The following is an 18,233-nucleotide window of genomic DNA, read 5'->3' as shown; positions in this document are numbered from 1 at the left end:
AAAGGGCCAACCAGAACGTCTTCACCCCCGTGAAGACGACATTGCGGAGGTGTCGTCGAAGACGATTCTGGGAGGCCCAGCGAGTCGAGAATAGCGAGTCGAGAATAGGAGTCGAGAATAGCGAGTCGAGAATAGAGAGTGGAGAATAGTGAGTCGAGAATAGCGAGTCGAGAATAGCGAGTCGAGAATAGCGAGTCGAGAATCATAGTTGGAAACAAATAGTCAACCAAGCAAATAGAGAACATCGAACATATTTCGAGTCACTACACTGATTTTCACAAGTAAATACAGTCCACTTCACAAACCTAAAAATTCGCACAAAGTTAATTCGGCGTGCGAAGTACTAGTTTAACTACCGAACATAGTCGGTGGAAAACAAGGTACACGACATTTGGTCCTTCGAGCCGGAGTTTTCGGCAAATATAGAAACATAGAGCAGTGTAGTGACTACCGAGGAGTGACTCAATTGTAATTAGTACATCCTCCTTGGACATCATTGACAATTGTTAGCAAGTATAGAGCTTGTAGTGCAGCAGAAAAGCAGTTCATATATTGGGATCTTAGCCTCACTTTGGAGAGGGCAGATCAACAGCATCACCGTAGGATAATACGTCGCCGGTGAAGCTGAGTTATTCGTAAGCAGCCGTATCGGACACCTCAACTGAGGAAGCAGCCAGATTTGGACGCCTCAACCGGGGAAGCAGCCGTCGGACAGCGGATACATCAAGGCATCGCAGCAGCATCAAGGCATCGCAGCAACATCAAGGCATCGCAGCAACATCAAGGCATCGCAGCAGCATCAAGGCATCGCAGCAACATCAAGGCATCGCAGCAGCATCAAGGCATCGCAGCAGCATCAAGGCATCGCAGCAGCATCAAGGCATCGCAGCAGCATCAAGGATTCGCAGCAACATCAAGGCATCGCAGCAGTCTCAAGGATTTGCAGCCGTAGCATTATTTAGAAGCTCAGACGCCTGTAGGGTGAGTCTAGAAATCACCACTCCTTCACACATTGTTCCTTATTGACCAGTCGCGATCTCGATTCCATTAGTTGTTCAATTATCGCAATATGACGAACGTACCTGAGACAGCTCAATTAAAGGGTCTTAAGAGACAACGAGCCACAATTAAGGGGCAACTTACGCGGATAGAAACATATCTGGGTGAGGACGATCAGTTTGACATTCATGAATTACAAATTCGCAAGGAAAAGGTGATAGAGTTAAATAGAAGCTTTGAAAACGTTCAGTCAAGCATAGAGTTAGAGGACGAGGTTTCCGATCACGATTCGGAAAGAGAACAGTTTGAAAGAAACTATTTTAAGATAAGTAGCCTCCTAAACCGCCGAATTGAGAGATTACAAACCCCTAGTAATTTAGCAAGCACAGGTAGATTCACAGACTCGCCAAATACCGTAACGGTAAGGCAAGAAAGTACCCTTCTACCAAAAATAGAGATAAAACCATACGACGGTAATCCCATTGAATGGCACAGTTTCCATGATACCTTTAAAACATTGGTCCACGACAATTTAGACTTACCTGCGGTACAAAAATTCCATCTATTGAAAAATGCACTTCGCGGAGAAATTGCGTCGGTAATTACCTCGTTAAACGCGTCAGAACCGAACTACCGGGTCGCTTGGGACTTGTTACAAAGGCGATGCAACAGACCGCGACAAATCGTACAGTCGCATTTGAAAACGTTATTTGAATTACCAGAAGTAACTCGCGATGCACCCTCGAGCCTCAGATCATTGGCGGAGCAGGCTCAAATGCATGTAAATGCACTCGCCACTCTAGGTCAGCCCGTAGAACAATGGGACGCGATATTAGTTTATTTGATAGGAAAAAAGCTAGACATAAATACTCGACGCGGATGGGAACGCACTTTAGAAAATGATGAGATGCCGACATTCGAACAATTAGTTAGTTTTGTAAACAAACAAGCGCGTGGCGAGGAGATTGAAGCGGAATTTTCTAACACAATGAAACGGGTTCCGTATCAAGATCGTCCGCTACGAAACAAGGTTAATGCAAGGGGGTACATTCACGTAGCGACGACAAATACTAAGTGCGTCATGTGTAACGAGAACCACGAAATTTACTATTGTAAACATTTTTTGCAAGCTTCAATTCGGGATAGATTAGAGGTGATAAAACGGAATAAATTATGTCTTAATTGCTTCCGAACTGGACATTTAGTCGCCACGTGTCAAGCAAACGGGTGCAGGAAATGCAATCAAAGGCACAATACATTATTACATTTTAATAACGAACACCGGGTCAATATGAACACTAGTAACACCCAAGTAGAAGCTCAAATAACAAACGCGGGAGCCAATGCAACTGCGTTAACAGTCACATGCGATTCAGAAATATTGCTTGGTACAGCGCGGATAAAAATATTAGACAAATTCAACAAGGAACACGAGTGCCGCGTTTTATTAGACGGGGGATCTCAGACGCATTTTATAACCAGTGAACTAGCCGAAAAATTGCAATTATGTAAGCATAACGTAAATTTAACGCTATCAGGTTTAGGTCAGCAGGCGACCAGGGCACAATATAGTGTAAAAACAATAGTCAAGGCGCGGAATAGTAATTTTTCCAGTCCGATATCGATGATTGCTGTACCCTCGATTACCGGATTATTACCATCCCGACTAGTAAACAGAACCGCGATTCAAGTACCGCAAAACATCGCGTTAGCAGATCCGGAATTCCATAAGCCAGGGAAGATAGACGCGTTATTAGGCAATACATTGTTCTTCAGCCTATTAAGCATTGGACAAATTAAATTAAATAACAACAGTATCATATTGCAGAAAACTAGGTTAGGATGGATAGTTACCGGCAAAACAGATTTGCAACCCGCATATAAGAACCCATCAGTAAAATCGTTCCTTGTTACGTCGAGTTTAGATAAAACGTTAAACAAATTCCGGGAGATAGAAGAAGTCGCGGAGAAATCGTATTTATCAGAAGAAGAAAGGGCCGCGGAAATTTCATTTAAACAGGGTACAATACGAGATGCAGACGGACGATATTGCGTAAGATTACCGTTCAACATAAAAAATAAACAACGGTTAGGGAGTTCGCGAGAGATAGCGCTAAAGGGATTTTATGCTTTAGAACAGAAACTACATTCCAATCAGGAACTCTTAACAGGACATCGGGAATTTTTAAAGGATTACGAACAGTTAGGGCATATGACACAGGTCAGCGGAGACGAGCTCACCGAGGGTTTCTACCTGCCGCACCACGCGGTAATAAAGGGAGTCGATTATTGCGGACCATTCGTTTTAAGGGAACGGAAACACAGAAGTGAAAATAGAATCAAGGGATACGTTGTAGTGTTTGTATGCTTTGCCACAAGGGCAACTCATTTAGAATTAGTCACAAACCTTACCACGGTGAAGGTTTTTAAAAACCACTTAAAAGCTACGATCGGAGACGCACTGGTCACGTACGAACAATTGAACAGCATAATAATCGAGATCGAGGCTATCTTAAAATCCCGACCACTAACACCCCTATCCTCTAATCCTAAAGACTATATCGCACTAACACCTGCACACTTCCTAATTGGTGATTCGTTACGAACCCTACCGGAATATGAGTGGACAGATGTGCATATCAAAAGGCTGTCATTGTGGCAACATACTCAAAGGTGCAGGTATTCAGGAAGGGACACTGGTACTCATACGAGAGGACAACCTTCCACCGTTGCAGTGAGAATTGGGCCGAATCTTGGAGGTACATCCAGGGGACGACAAGATTATCCGTGTGGTGACTGTGAAGACACCGCTAGGAGGGTACAAACGGAGTGTAAAAGGACTTGCGCCACTACCGATAGACTGAGCGTAGCATCTATAGTTCATTGTATATACGTATAGGCCTTTGTGTATAGATATAAGTTAGTTTTTTATGATTATGCACTCTCCAGACTTCGCAGTTTAATGTATTAGTTTAGACTTGTTGAACGGAACCGTTCAAGGGGGGCGGTATGTTAAGGCCACTTACAGCCTTAACGTTTCCTCCGACCCCTTAGAACCATCGTACCTTTTAGTTTGTATACACCCTTTATGTTTGCTACGGCTTATTGTACATTTGGTAGTTTTTTCGAAATAATAGGAGCCTTCGTCCCGTTCACAACTTGCAATCGTCTTTACGGTATTACGAGAAGGGACCGTGGCAGCCATAAATCCCTGAACCCATAAGGCCCGCGATTATTGCTGTAGATTTTCTTTGCCTATTGTTTACATCTGGTGTCCAGTCACCAGTATTTTTAACTCTCTTGCCCGTCCGTTAGCATGTGTTTCTAAGGCCAAGCGTTTCTTGCTTTTTACCTGCCACGGTCGGCGATTGCAAACGGGACGAATTAGTTATTAACTTTAGCAACTAGGAAGACTAGAAGGGAAGGGATTGTGTCTCCCTTCCACAACCATTTTCAGATCGAAAAGGGCCAACCAGAACGTCTTCACCCCCGTGAAGACGACATTGCGGAGGTGTCGTCGAAGACGATTCTGGGAGGCCCAGCGAGTCGAGAATAGCGAGTCGAGAATAGGAGTCGAGAATAGCGAGTCGAGAATAGAGAGTGGAGAATAGTGAGTCGAGAATAGCGAGTCGAGAATAGCGAGTCGAGAATAGCGAGTCGAGAATCATAGTTGGAAACAAATAGTCAACCAAGCAAATAGAGAACATCGAACATATTTCGAGTCACTACACTGATTTTCACAAGTAAATACAGTCCACTTCACAAACCTAAAAATTCGCACAAAGTTAATTCGGCGTGCGAAGTACTAGTTTAACTACCGAACATAGTCGGTGGAAAACAAGGTACACGACAGGGGTGGTAGAGAGGGCGTTGGGTAGGCGCCTGATCTTGGGGTCACTGTTTTCAGGGCAACCTGGGCCCCAGCATCTTAAAACGGCACCAGGCAATAGAGCCGCAGCTCACATGACCATCAATGTGGGTGATGATGGTCCGATGAAACCCGCACACCCAGCCCGCGGATAGAGCGCAACGCGCAGGCCACCGCTATTTCGGCGGCCCGGCTGGTCTTCCGGAAATCCGTTCCCTCGTTCAGAACCAGTATGTCATCGGCGCAACAAACCAGTTCCGAGTCCGGCGGAAGGGTCTTCCTTAACACTATATCGAACCCGAAATTCCTATAAGCAACGTCCAGCGCTGTCCAGCGTGGACCACGTGGAGGTTGAGCCGTCAGTTTACGCTTGATCCCCAGCGGGTTGGCTTCAGCAAGTGCTTTCGCCGTCGAACCCTACAGCCACGGTGCCGAAGCACCGCCCACGCGGGCTGTCAGGACTTTTTTTCACGCCGCCTAGCAGCGTTTGGGGAAAAGGGAAATGTACGAGTGGCCGTGATAACGCCGAGCGCCGGGTTCACGGGGGCTGGGGGGGGGCGAATTTTTCCCCGACCGATCCGACCCTTCTTTTAGCTGAAGGATCCCACGGATTACTTCAGCCACGATCAGGAATGCGGTTTTGCATATCATCGTGCCTGGGACTGGGGGCCAATGTTGGTCGTCATGTTTAGGGGATACTTTCCGGAGTTTAGTGCGCTCTGTTCGAGGCAGAACACTGGAAGGTGTGCCTCGGAGTATCTCCCTCCTGCTTGCCGCACCGGCAGTCCGGTCTATTAGTCAAGCCCGCACTATGAAGCTTGTCCGCGAAGTCACCGTGTCCCGTAATGAACTAAGATATGTAGTAGTTCAATGAGTACCATCCCATGTTGTTCACCCGTTTCTGAACGTCCGGTAGGAGGCGGCGAGTATATCTCCCGTAGGGGGAGTTGTTCCGCCGCTCCTGCCACTCTCGCAGCAGGAGCACGGAAATTTGTTCCTCGACAAAATCACCTCCAAAGTTCTGCTGCGCTCCGGTACAAGTTGTGGGTAGCTGGTCCTTCCGCGTTATGTACAGCAGAGTTGCGCGCCTGACGTAGAGGTCAATGAGGAGAGTGCCTGCAAGCATAAGAAGTGCCTCAGAGGAAACAGTGCCGTAGACCTTGATTACACGCAGGAGAGCGTGCCTTTGAGCTGTTAACAGCAGGGAGGTTTCCGAATTCATTAAGGACTACTAGATCTTCCTGGGCAATTGCCCATTCCAATTTTTCGCCTCGCTGGCCAGCTGCGGCGCAATGTCATAGGGTAGACTTCGCTTTGTCGTCGGCCGCGATAATGATTCTACGTCCGCGGAGGGAGCGGCTTATCTGGGTTATTCTCTCAAGGTATCTTTCGATATCATGAGAGTATTTGAAATATACGCTGACGAGGTACAGTTTGCCGACCGCTTGCAGAAACTTAATCGCGAGGAAAATTCTTCAGCGAGGATTACCTGGTGGCGCGGATGATTCAGACTATGAGACCTTGTCTGATATCGAAATGCCGCTGCCTGGGCTCAGGCCCACCCGGATCCAAAAGTTGACGCGTGAGGTCGTCAATCTCGAGCGTTGTGCGCTGAATATCTGTGCGCACTTGAATAAGAGTCTTCGTGATTGGAGAAGTGGCGTGCGATTGCACTACTCTTCTATTCTTGAAGCGTCTAAACGCTTTAAATCACCTGAGAAAAGGACGATAGTTGAGCTGACTCTGCAGCGGGAGTATCTGCTGCGCTATTTGAAGGAGTCAGAGCTAACACTATGCGTGGAGAATCCAACTGCCGCCACCACAACCTCTGACCTCAATAGGGGCATAGACCCTGTTGAGTCGCTTCGCTACAAAGGTCCTTCTACTCTAGACTCTATGCTCGTGATGCTATTCAGTGAAGACCCTGGGATGGTATTGAGAGCTAAACTTGATTTAGCCTCAACCGAAGAAACGCGATTCCAGTACTCAGCCGATCAGGTTGAGAAGACGCTCGTAAGATTATTACATCTTGTCGGAGCTACAGGCGAGGAGTTTGTACACTTCGCCTCCGGAACATTATCGCGCGTTGGAAGAGCCTCCACCGGCTCACGCTGCCTATGCGGGCTCGGGTTATCAGAGCTTCCTTTCATCCCTATGCATGCCTGTCGCTTTAGAGCGTGGCTGGATGATATTGGACTGTTGTCCAACGGGGCTAGACCATCATACGTGAGAGGTTCTTTCTCTTGGAAGAACGTGGCTCTTCTCGGAATAACAACATCCCTAGATACGAGGGCTAGATCCCTCGCTTTACCTGCTTCAAGCACCATTACTTCTGGCGTGCGTGAGGCTTCTACGTCACAACACGCCGAGCGGCCCTCGTACAATGGTCCTCGCTGAGATGCGACAATTCAAGAGTCGCGAGGTTGGGGTCGCGGATCGCGATTCCTGCAATGGCACGGTTGCCAAGCTTTGCTCCGGTGACCGCCGTAAATTTCGTGAGGCAGATAAATTTGCCCTTCACGTTGTGCGGCTCCTTCGCAGTGCATACTTTGGCTCATTTCGATCGAAGCGATCCGAGAGTCACGGAGATTCGATTGTACGATGCGAAGGGATCGGTTAAGGGTAGTCGAGGGGCGTTTATCAAAGACAGTCGTGAGACTTCCGGGTATGTCGTCCACCGACTAATGGAAGTACACGGTCGCTGAAAGAGAAGGTGTGGGTGGGGCCGGGGAACTTTTCTCGCTAGGACGTGACGATGGCACGGGTGGTGGGGGAGTATCGGCCACTGTGACTTCTTCCTTGCCGGGTCGGGCGAGGAAGTGCTCCTCGCACGCTTCCGGTTATCGGTTCCGACCGACATTCCATCACAGACGGATGTTAAAAAATGAAGATATGTGAAAAAATGAAAATATGCGAAAAAAATTAAACGTGTGAAAAATAATTGAATCATTAAAAATAAATAAATTAATAATTAAAGGAAAAAATAAATAAATTGCCAATAAATAAATTAAATTAACTAAACAAATAATCAATTAATCAATCTATCAATCAATAAATTAATAAATTAATAAATTAATAAATAAATGAATAAGTAAAATACAAGAAAGAAAAAGGCTGAGGTACTCGGAGTTCGAACCCAAACTGGAAGCAAACGCGTAGCATCGCGTCCCCTGTAAATAATAAAAATTCCTATAAAAGTTTGCCACTTACCTTTGCTGTCTTCTTCGCGTACGACACTGCCGCTGGCTCCGGCTGACGCTCCTTCCCGTCAACCGGTATGTCCGGTCCAAGATGGCTGCGCGGGTGTGACAGCCTAAATTCCCAAAAATCGTCGACGAATCATCGATCTATAAGTAAACACCTACATCCGCCCTGATAAGATATGTATTGGTATATATGTCCAACCGAAACCGCGCCTCGCCAGTCTTAAATTCTACCTCGGACCGTGCGCGAGAACTACGCATCAAGTAATATTAACACTATTCCTACCGACACTCCACGTATACCTATTCCTACCGCGACCAGTCAAATGACTGCTCTTTAGCAAAACTTATATTTTTTAATATAGAATGACAATAATAGCCAATTTGACAGTATACAAATATAGTTTCTTCTATTTAGAAGTGTATAATTTACATTTTATTCGTTTTCACCGCATTTTTTACAAATAGGTTTGCCGATTGTACATTTCCCACACACGTACTTTTTACATTTTTGACAGATTTTATTAGACTTATTGTTTGTGCAATATTTTATTTGGCATGGTTTCCGTTCGCGTGAACCTGTACTTGTATTTGTGACGGGTGTTGCTTGATTTTCTTTGCCTAACTCTAGTTCTTTTTGATATTCAATGACAAGTTCTTCTGCAAGTTGAAATAAAAATTCCTGCCTCGAAATTTCTTCTCCCGTGGATTCTTCATATAAAATCCATGCATTTATCCCGGCTAAATCCAGGATATTGAAAAATACCTGTAAAGGCCATATCTCCGACATTTAGATTTTACCGATTTTACCGAGGCCGATAGGCGAGCGAGAACTGTAAACACTTGAAAGTACCGTAAAGCAGTCCCTGAAAGGCACTGTTTGGCTAAAATCATGCCACAACTGCATTACCTTTCGTTTGTAACGACTTTATAATATCGGAATTGAGTCTTTGAGAGAATACTATTACAAAAAGTCAAATGACCGGTCGTGGTAGGTAAGACAGACTACAAATTTTTCTCAGAAAATAAATAATAAAAAAAGATGTGAATATTGAAAAATGATTTATACATATATTTTAGGAAAAGTCGTGAAGTATAAAGGCGAATCAATTACGTTGTCTATAGGAAATTCTAATCGAAATTTTAAAAACAGTCATTTGACTGCTCGCGGTGGGAAGATTACATTATAATCTTGTGGAATAAATAACAGTCGCTTAAACTACGGTTCAACGACTGACATTTTTTTTTATATTTGTCTTGAATATTTTACGCGACATTTTTGGCGATCCTGCCAGGATACTGTTGATCGCTCTTCGGAAAACTGACCAAAATTATCTTACTACGTGTGAAGATTGGAAAATCAGGGCTACGGCTACACCTGAAGACAAAGGACAGTATCATGAACCTAGAGATTACCGGAACTCAGAGCCAATTCTACGGAAAAGTTTACTACGGAGAGTTTACAAGGTAAATACTGGATTCTTTCGTAACATATAGAACGAAAAGAGTAAGCTTCCCTAGTCAAGACTCAAGTTCGACCGAGGGTTCTATTATATCGATACCTATGGTGCAACATAGTAAGAAAGAGATTACCGATTCAGCAAATACTATTGGAGCATCTATGGACAACAATCTGCAAGCTATTCTAAATGCTATGCAAAAGCAGAATGAGAGACACGAAAACAGCATGACAGAAATCCATCGCATGCCACATATGGCTAACGAGGGAAACCACAAAAGGGCAAACGAGATCGAAATACTAGGAAAGAGCCTAGTAAAATTACACGTAGCTGGGAGCCTATCCGCTTTAGATTTCAGTGCTCTCATGACCTAAGATGACAGCGTTCATACGGCACAGACCACTAGAACGACACTACCGCCTAAACCGAAAAAACAACCAGGCCCATTAAAACGAGAGACCTCAGAAGGTGAAGATTCGGAAGAAGAATTACAAAGACCAGAAGACTATACTAATCTACGCCATTCAGCCAAGTACGCTATACAGTTTGTACCAATACTAAAGGGACGTGATGATGGGGGAGTAGAAGGTTTTATCAAGAAAATGCGTAAAATTCGGGCAAAGTGTAGAGAACCAGGGGAACTATTGGATTTAACCACTTGCACTAAAAAGACGTGCCACGCACGTCGAGATGCTTTTATTTTAAAACCGCGAGCGATGTGTACACCACGTCGATAGTCATCGCAGAAATGAAAATAACGTGGTCCACGCGTCGCATAACAACCAGATTGTTTATTTCTCGAGCTACAGCTCCAAAGTGCACGGTGTCTCATAGTAATAGATTTATAGTTTTTTCATCGTATCAACCCATATTGTAAAATGGAGAATAATAGTAAACTCAGTGATATTGTTTCGACAAGTGCAAAGAGAAAGCGATTAGTTATTACATTTGATACTGATACAGATAGCGACTACAAGGAAATTGTTTGTCCTGTTGGGAAGCGGCGTAGAATTATAGTATCTGATAGTGAAGAAGAAAGTAGCAGTGAAGATCGTGAACTTAATTTTACATCTGAAGAATGGATATGGGAAAACAAGGAAAACAATAGCAAAATTTGGTAGTACTCACGGATTCCTGGAATGAACATAGAAATGGCAGAAGGAACCATAGCTTTGCAAATGCTAAACCAAATTTTACCAAAAGACTTTTGGAATATCATTGTTACAGAAAGCAATCGTTACGTGAGTCAAACAATAGGAGATACAGCCCGAAAAATAAAACAATCTGAGGAAAATTGGAGGGATACGAATATTGATGAAATTCATGCTTATTTTGCGTTATGCATCTTGATAGCATAAGTGAAAAAGTCGAATGTCCAATCCTATTGGTCAGGAGGAAGTATTATTGAAACTCCCATTTTTCGAAAAACAATGCCATTACGGAGATTTATGCAACTCTCCCATTTTTTACATTTTTCCAATAATGAAGTTGTGGATAAAGATGATCGTTTGTGCAAATTACGAGATATAATCAGGTCAAGATACAGTGAAAAATTCAATCACCAGTGATTCCGAAAATGTTACCATGTTTATGTGCACACCAATATCCAATTTTGGACACACCTTGTTTTTGGATAATTGGTATTCTTCGCCAAATCTGTTTCAAAAATTACAATCCATAAAAACTAATGCCATAGGAACAGTTAGATGTAACAAAAAAAATTTGCCGAAAGATCTCGCAACAATAAAGCTGAAACGATTAGAAGCTATATCAAGATCGTGCAAGTGTATTTTAGCTGCAAAGTGGAAGGACAAAAAAGATATATATTTCTTGTCCACAAAACATAAAAAAATTCAAATGATGGAAGTGGAAAAGAAGAGATGGAAAACTAATAACATCGTTACAAAGCCCATCATCGTTTTGGAGTATAATGATGGCATGGGTGGGGTAGATCTCCAAGATAGCTACTTATCTTCTTTTTCACTTATGAGAAAATACGTGAAAAGTTATAAAAAAATATTTTTTTACTTAATGGATATTGCACTTTTCAATGCTTATGTTTTATTTTCAAAGAAATTGAATGTATCAAAAAGTAAAAAATACGCATTTTCCAAATATCGATTAGATGTGGCGCAACAAATTTTAGAAAGTCTATGTATGCCTGAATACACAAAACGTGAAAGATTGTCTACTGGTGACATACCACTGCGTTTACAATCAAAACACTGGGGCCATTTTCCAAGGAATATTCCACTCGCAGAAGCTAAAAAAAATCCCCAAAAAAGGTGTAAAGTGTGTGCCAAACATAAAAAACGCAGCGAGACTACTTGGGAGTGCAAAAAATGCCTTGTGGCATTACATATTCCAAAATGTTTTGAAATTTATCATACAGAAGTAGATTATTAATTAATAAAATGCTATTGTTGTCGTGAGTATTCATTCATATCCGTGTAAAGTTCTTTATGCACAAAATTGAATTAATTTAAATGAAAAAAATCGAAAAATATTTCATTCCCACAGGGAACCGAACACCCTGGTCTACAGAGTTCAATTCCAGAACGTTACCCTCACGCCATTATTCAACTTGGTGATTAGTCTGATTAATACTCTACTTATTGACGTGATAAATATTTAATAACGAATATCTAAAAAACTATTGAGTATCTGGCCTTATAATGGTATATATTCATAAACAGGAAAACCAAATCTACCAATATGCAAAGTTTCAACGAAATCAGTGACCCAAAGGCCTTGCACACTCCTTGTTAGGTGCTATCTTGTCACAAGAAAGACATCCTTGCTGTTATATCTTGAGAACACTCAATCCTCCAGAGAAAAATTACTCCACGACAGAGAAAGAGTTATTAGCTATAGTATGGGCAATCAAGAGACTTAGGCAATATTTATTGGGTAGAAAGTTTATTATTCGTACTGACCACCAAGCTTTAAAATGATTGCATAATTGTAAAGACGCATCTTCACGGTTGATGCGATGGAGACCTAAGTTAGAAGAATACAAATACAAAATAGAATATATCAAAGGAAAAGATAATACCGCGGCTCATGCATTATCTAGGATTCACGCGATAATTAAAAATGAAGAATTTAAAGACAAAGTAGTGATTAGTCACGAAATTAAATTTGCAGAATGGAAAGAAAAACATAAAGTACTAAGCATTAAACCAAACGATAAGAATTTTTGTCCAATTAACATCAGAAATTTTAGGTCCTTATGACGAAAATAAATGGTTAGCTAAACTTATAGAATTAACGCAGGAAAATAATAAAATAGGTTTAACGAATTCCTTTTGTGCAGCAGAGAAATTCTTGCTCAAAAGAATACTAACTTACATCAACGATCAAGTTAGAGAAATAACTTTTGCCGATGAACCAATTTATGAATTAACCAACGAAGAAATAGATAGGGTATTAGAAGAAAATCACGACTTAGCAGCTTACCCAGGTATTCAGAAAACATATAACAAGATTAAAGAGCAATTTAAGATTCCCAAACTAATGGAGAAGGTAGAACAGAAGGTTAAAGAATGCGATACATGTCAGACAGAAAAATTAACTAGAGTCAGGAGCAAAGAAGAACCAGTAATCTCAGATACTCCAGAACAACCTAATGACAAAATTGCTATGGACATTTTGGGGCCACTTCCAAAGACTAAACGAGGTAACCAATACATCCTTTCAATCCATGATGAATTAACCAAATACCTTATACTAGTCCCTTTGAAAACTCAGCAAACAGAATCAATTTGAAACGCATTACTAAATAAACTATATTTACATCTTTTCCGCTCCAAAGAAAGTTTTAACCGACCAAAGACAGAATTTTATTAGTGATTTGATGCAACAATATGAAAAAGCATTTAGTATTAAACACATAAAAACTACTAGCTTCCACCCACAGAGCAACGGTTTGTTAGAAAGAACCTATGCAATCACTAAAGACATGCTGAGAACATCTCAGAAAGAGAGGAACGAAGAATGGGATGAAATATTGAATTTCTGTTGTTTAGCATATAGCACAATTATACATGAAGCCACCGGTTTCACTCCATTCGAATTGACTTTCAGTCAGAAAGCCAATCTTGCTTCCTCCGTAACAGCTAACAGTCAACGGACGTATACAAAGTACAAGCTAGAAAAAGAGAATGGGATTCTGAACTGCAACATGCTAGGAAAACATTACAGAAAAGCAAACAAAGGTACAAACGTGATCAAGAGAGAAAAATTATTAAAACTCAAACGATATTCAGAGTGGGCGACAGTATGCTTTTACATAACGATCATAAAAGTAACAAATTGGGTACGGAATGGTTAGGGCCATACATTATTCAGAAAATTAAAACTCCTTATTATGAAGTTCTAATAGATAATAGTATAAAGAAAATCCATGAAAACAAGTTAAAATTGTATTTTCCAGGACAACCAGCTTTTTCGCCATCACCTGGCACGTCTCGTATGGACTAGAGGTGATACCGTTACAAACAAACTGAATATTCCATGAGAAAATTGAGAAAGCCTATCTATATAATAACAATGTTTTGGGTTAGATGTAAACGATATATTTACTAAGCATGAGAATTCAGAGAAATTAGTAGGAGTATAGGAGGAACACTGCAAAGGATCTTGTACATTATCAGATGAAGTAGAAGCAATCAAAAACAAAATGAAGAAATTAGAGAACTTACCGTTGCAGTTAAAAATCATTACACACAGCAGCCTTAGAAGAGGATTGTTAAATGCAATAGGTTCAATATCAAAATCACTGTTCGGTACATTATATGATGACGATTTAACATTAATTAATAAGAACATTGATAAATTATTCAATGAAGAAAATCAGATGAAGCTTATAATTTCCAATCAAACAGCTCTCATTAGGAAAATTGTGGATTCTAATAGCGTAAAACAGATAGATAACATGAGCATAGAATTGCGGACAATAGAGCAGAAAGCTAAACTAGATCAATTTTTGACAAAATATCTCATTAAAACCGAAGCAGCTATATGCGATCTATACTTTTCTTATGACGAACTCTTAAATACAATCACTTTAGCAAAGCAGGGAATTATTAACCCTCAAATCAGTGAACAAGAAATCTTGAATCTTGAATCAAAATCTTCAATACTGCAATTATCCCCAAGAGAGAAAACTTCTAATTCGTTTTAGACATTGCAGAGTTAAATGCGTTCACAGTACATAACAAATTATTCTTCAAAATTTCTATTCCATTGATTCCAAACTTGAAGTGGGATGTAGACCGCTTATGTCCAATCCCAAGCAAAAGGAACAACGTATTCATGATTCCTTTGATCGAGCACCAAGTTTACTTTCTTGCTGGATTAAATTACATTAATGTAGACAACGAATATTTGATACAACACTATAAAAGGAAAGCAGGTATCACTATGTGTAGACAAACCCAACCTATTCAAGCAATTACATGCGTATAGGAGAAACACGATACAATGCTTCATTTGAAATCAAAACAAAAAAAATTCCAGTTTGAAATACCTCTGATTTTGGAGCAATATTAGACACTTTAGAAGGAACACCAAAGGTAATGAGTAATATAAATGGATACTAAAGTACTTTAGATCAGTTACAGGATAAAATAAATTCTCTGAATTTCTCGCATAGATAAACTAATATTAAGAACTGGTCTATTTCTATATTACAAGTTATAGGATATGTATCTTTGGCGGTAGTAACCATATGGGGATTATATAAATTAGGAATATTGAATTGTGTAAAGAATTGTATACCTTCAAAACTATGTGTGCGTTTACTTTGTTGTAAAATTAACAACAACACTATAGAAAACAAGATTGAAACCAGTCCGCAACCAATGGCATCAACCTCTATGAACATCTACGCAGAATTACCACAATATTCATCTACTTCCAGCGATACCAATGAAACCATATCGTGTTGGATGCCAGCCTGCTGTGACACATAGTCATACAAACATGTTCGCTTCTGTGACAGTCATCCTCGCAACAGTTGTCCTTTCCCTAAATATTTTCTATTTTTCCTGTTTCTATCTTATCTTCAGCTGCCAAAAACTCTCACCTCCTACTGACTCATCCATCTACCTTGATCCTCGAGTCATCCTCACCCTATCTCATCCCCACTACTCCTATTTTTTCTTTTAAAAAGGACTAAATCGACCCTGCGAGTAGACTTCATTCAATACCGTCAAACCGTAAACATCAAAATTAGATCTTGGTCGTATACACAGTGTAAAAGGCGACCTCACCACACGTCGAAAACCTTTATAATAAAACCTCCCTTGAAATAATGAAATGTTACACTCATTTCCACGACTGGGAATACAACAATTGTTCGAACCAAGGCATGTTAAACTCCCCGAATCTATTCTCAAGAGGAAATAATCAAAACTTGGAGGACCACGTTCAATCTACAAACGGGAGAGTGTGACAGCCTAAATTCCCAAGAATCGTCGATGAATCATCGTTCTATGAGTAAACACCTACATCCGCCCTGATAAGATATGTATTAGTATACATGCCCAACCGAAACCGCGCCTCGCCAGTCTTGAATTCTACCTCGGAACGTGCGCGAGAACTGCGCGTCAAGTAATATTAAATCACGAATGTAAAATTTTCTGTTACATTATAATCTTGTGGAATAAATACCTTTTTTTTATATTTGTCTTGAATATTTTACGTGACACGGGCTTGGCGCCAAAACTTCCCGCTGCAAAGATGGCCGCGGTGAACTGGCGCCGAGAGTTGCCGCCAACCAAGATGGCCGCGTCCTAGCTTCTATGCTGTGACGTCACACGCCTCGCACCTCGAAGTTTCTTCACTGAAAATAACTACAATCCCGCACTTTTGTCACGAAAATCCGTCAGCACTCTGTTACAGCACTTGAAACGAAGCACTGACAGCGATATTCCCGTGCTCGGACGCAAGACGCGAATGATATTCAACGAAAACCACACGACACGCGCGATCTACACGTGGCGTTCACGCTTCCGCACTTATTTCACTATCACTCCTCGGTTAATCCAGTAAATTGTTCTGTTCTTGCACCACAACACTCGCGAGCACTCCCGTAACGCGATTATACACGCAGATTATTTAATTTCGCGACCTTTACCGCTTTTCTTCAGGTCACGTTAGCACGGAGCGACGTACACGAGCACGTTCTTCCTCAATGGCCGCTTCCTTGCTACTGAGCTGTTACGACCCGCGTCGTGACGTCACACGCGCCCACCTCGAGTCTTTTTCACCGAAAGTAACAATAATCCCACACTTTTGTCACGAAAATCCGTCAGCACTCTGTTACAGCACTTGAAACGAAGCACTGACAACGATATTTCCACGCTCGGACACGAAACGCGAATGATATTTAACAAAAACCACGCAATGCGTACGATCTATATGTGGCGTTCACGCTTCTGCACTTATTTCACTATAACTCCTAGATTAATCTAGCAATTTGCACAATTCTTTGCAGGTGACAGTTGATGTATCAAATATAAACGTTTTAATTCACTGCTGAAGAACACGTGGTAAAAATAATATGCACTGCACCTATATAGTTCATTCCACAATTTCATGGAAATGCTACACAGTACCTTCATCGAAGATACCATTGATGAAAGCAATAACAAAAGTAAATGAGTAAACACCATCACATTTTATTAAACTAACGACAGTCACTCTAATGGCACATTATATTTTGAAATTGACTGGCAACGACGAAACGAGTTCTTACTTTCTCTCTAACCTTAGTCTATAGATGATACATAGAAAGGCAAAACTATTGCACAGCTTTTACGCGCGTATTTTCAAAGATAAAAAATATTTTGAAATCTAACAAAAACTTTCTTAAAAAATATAAATGCATACTTATTTTAAAATAAATTGTACTATAATTCGTGTATTAAATAATTGTTATATTAAATGCTAATTGTTAAATTAATGCTTTAGTTACTTTAAACTATATGCATAGAATGTACTTTATATTTATTAAGATTTCATTCGTATGAATCTATCTGTAACAACAGTAATAATGTTATTTAGATGATATGGATGTCAAAATAAATTATTGCTATTAAATATAATTTGTTGCAGTTATTCCGTATGCCAAAGAAGATACATTATAAATGTACTCATTTTAATTTCTTATTCATTAGAATATTACAATAAGAAAAGGACAACATGTTTATGATAAACACGGGTAAGTAGAAACTTCTTCAAAGTGGCTGGTACAACTCAAGAAATAAATTGCAATCTAAATTTAATAATAGGTTTATTTTGATAATAGATTTACCTCTTTTGACTGTGAATTGAACATAATTTAAAAAACTTTTAGAAAATACACATTTTTAAATTATTCAGTAGACTCAGAAAAAATATTAAGGGCTTGAAAACTATTATTATTTTAATGAATTAAAATTGTCTTACAATTTCTATGGAATATAAAAAAAGATACAAGTGATCGTATGATTAGATATCTCATACTACATGATAAAGTACTGACAATAACATTTTGTATAGTAATTCATTTGTTACCGTCTATTCGTTACACCTTGAAAGAATAAAATGAGGAGGCAAAATCATCTGAAATATGTTTTAATAGATTTAGAGCAGCGTGCATATGGTGTTAGCAAACATAATTATCAAAATATATATAAATGTGAGAACATGCAAGAG

At 40.5% G+C, this 18,233-nt stretch overlaps 1 protein-coding gene and 1 long non-coding RNA gene across 3 annotated transcripts; one reads left to right on the top strand and one right to left on the bottom strand.

Annotated features, from left to right (window-relative positions):
* Positions 1–5,888: 5,888 nt before the first annotated feature.
* LOC143175388 (uncharacterized) lies at positions 5,889–16,881 on the bottom strand. Its single transcript, XR_013000185.1, has 3 exons — positions 16,206–16,881; positions 8,078–8,239; positions 5,889–5,983 (listed from the first exon to the last, which is right to left on the bottom strand). It is a non-coding gene; the product is annotated as an uncharacterized LOC143175388 (long non-coding RNA).
* LOC143175386 (uncharacterized) lies at positions 12,578–14,037 on the top strand. 2 transcript variants are annotated; one of them, XM_076374073.1, is made up of 4 exons: positions 12,578–12,778; positions 12,847–13,209; positions 13,559–13,747; positions 13,966–14,037. In XM_076374073.1, exons 1-4 carry the CDS (start codon positions 12,763–12,765, stop codon positions 14,010–14,012), a joined length of 615 nt encoding a protein of 204 aa, XP_076230188.1. In that variant the 5' UTR covers positions 12,578–12,762; the 3' UTR covers positions 14,013–14,037. The 2 variants fall into 2 exon arrangements, with proteins under 2 accessions (XP_076230188.1, XP_076230187.1); XM_076374072.1 differs by having other exon boundaries at positions 13,559–13,969.
* Positions 16,882–18,233: the final 1,352 nt, after the last annotated feature.

This window comes from Nomia melanderi, unplaced genomic scaffold, assembly GCF_051020985.1.
Source record: "Nomia melanderi isolate GNS246 unplaced genomic scaffold, iyNomMela1 scaffold0078, whole genome shotgun sequence".
NCBI lineage: Eukaryota > Metazoa > Arthropoda > Insecta > Hymenoptera > Halictidae > Nomia > Nomia melanderi.
This window is presented reverse-complemented; position numbering and strand designations above follow the sequence as displayed.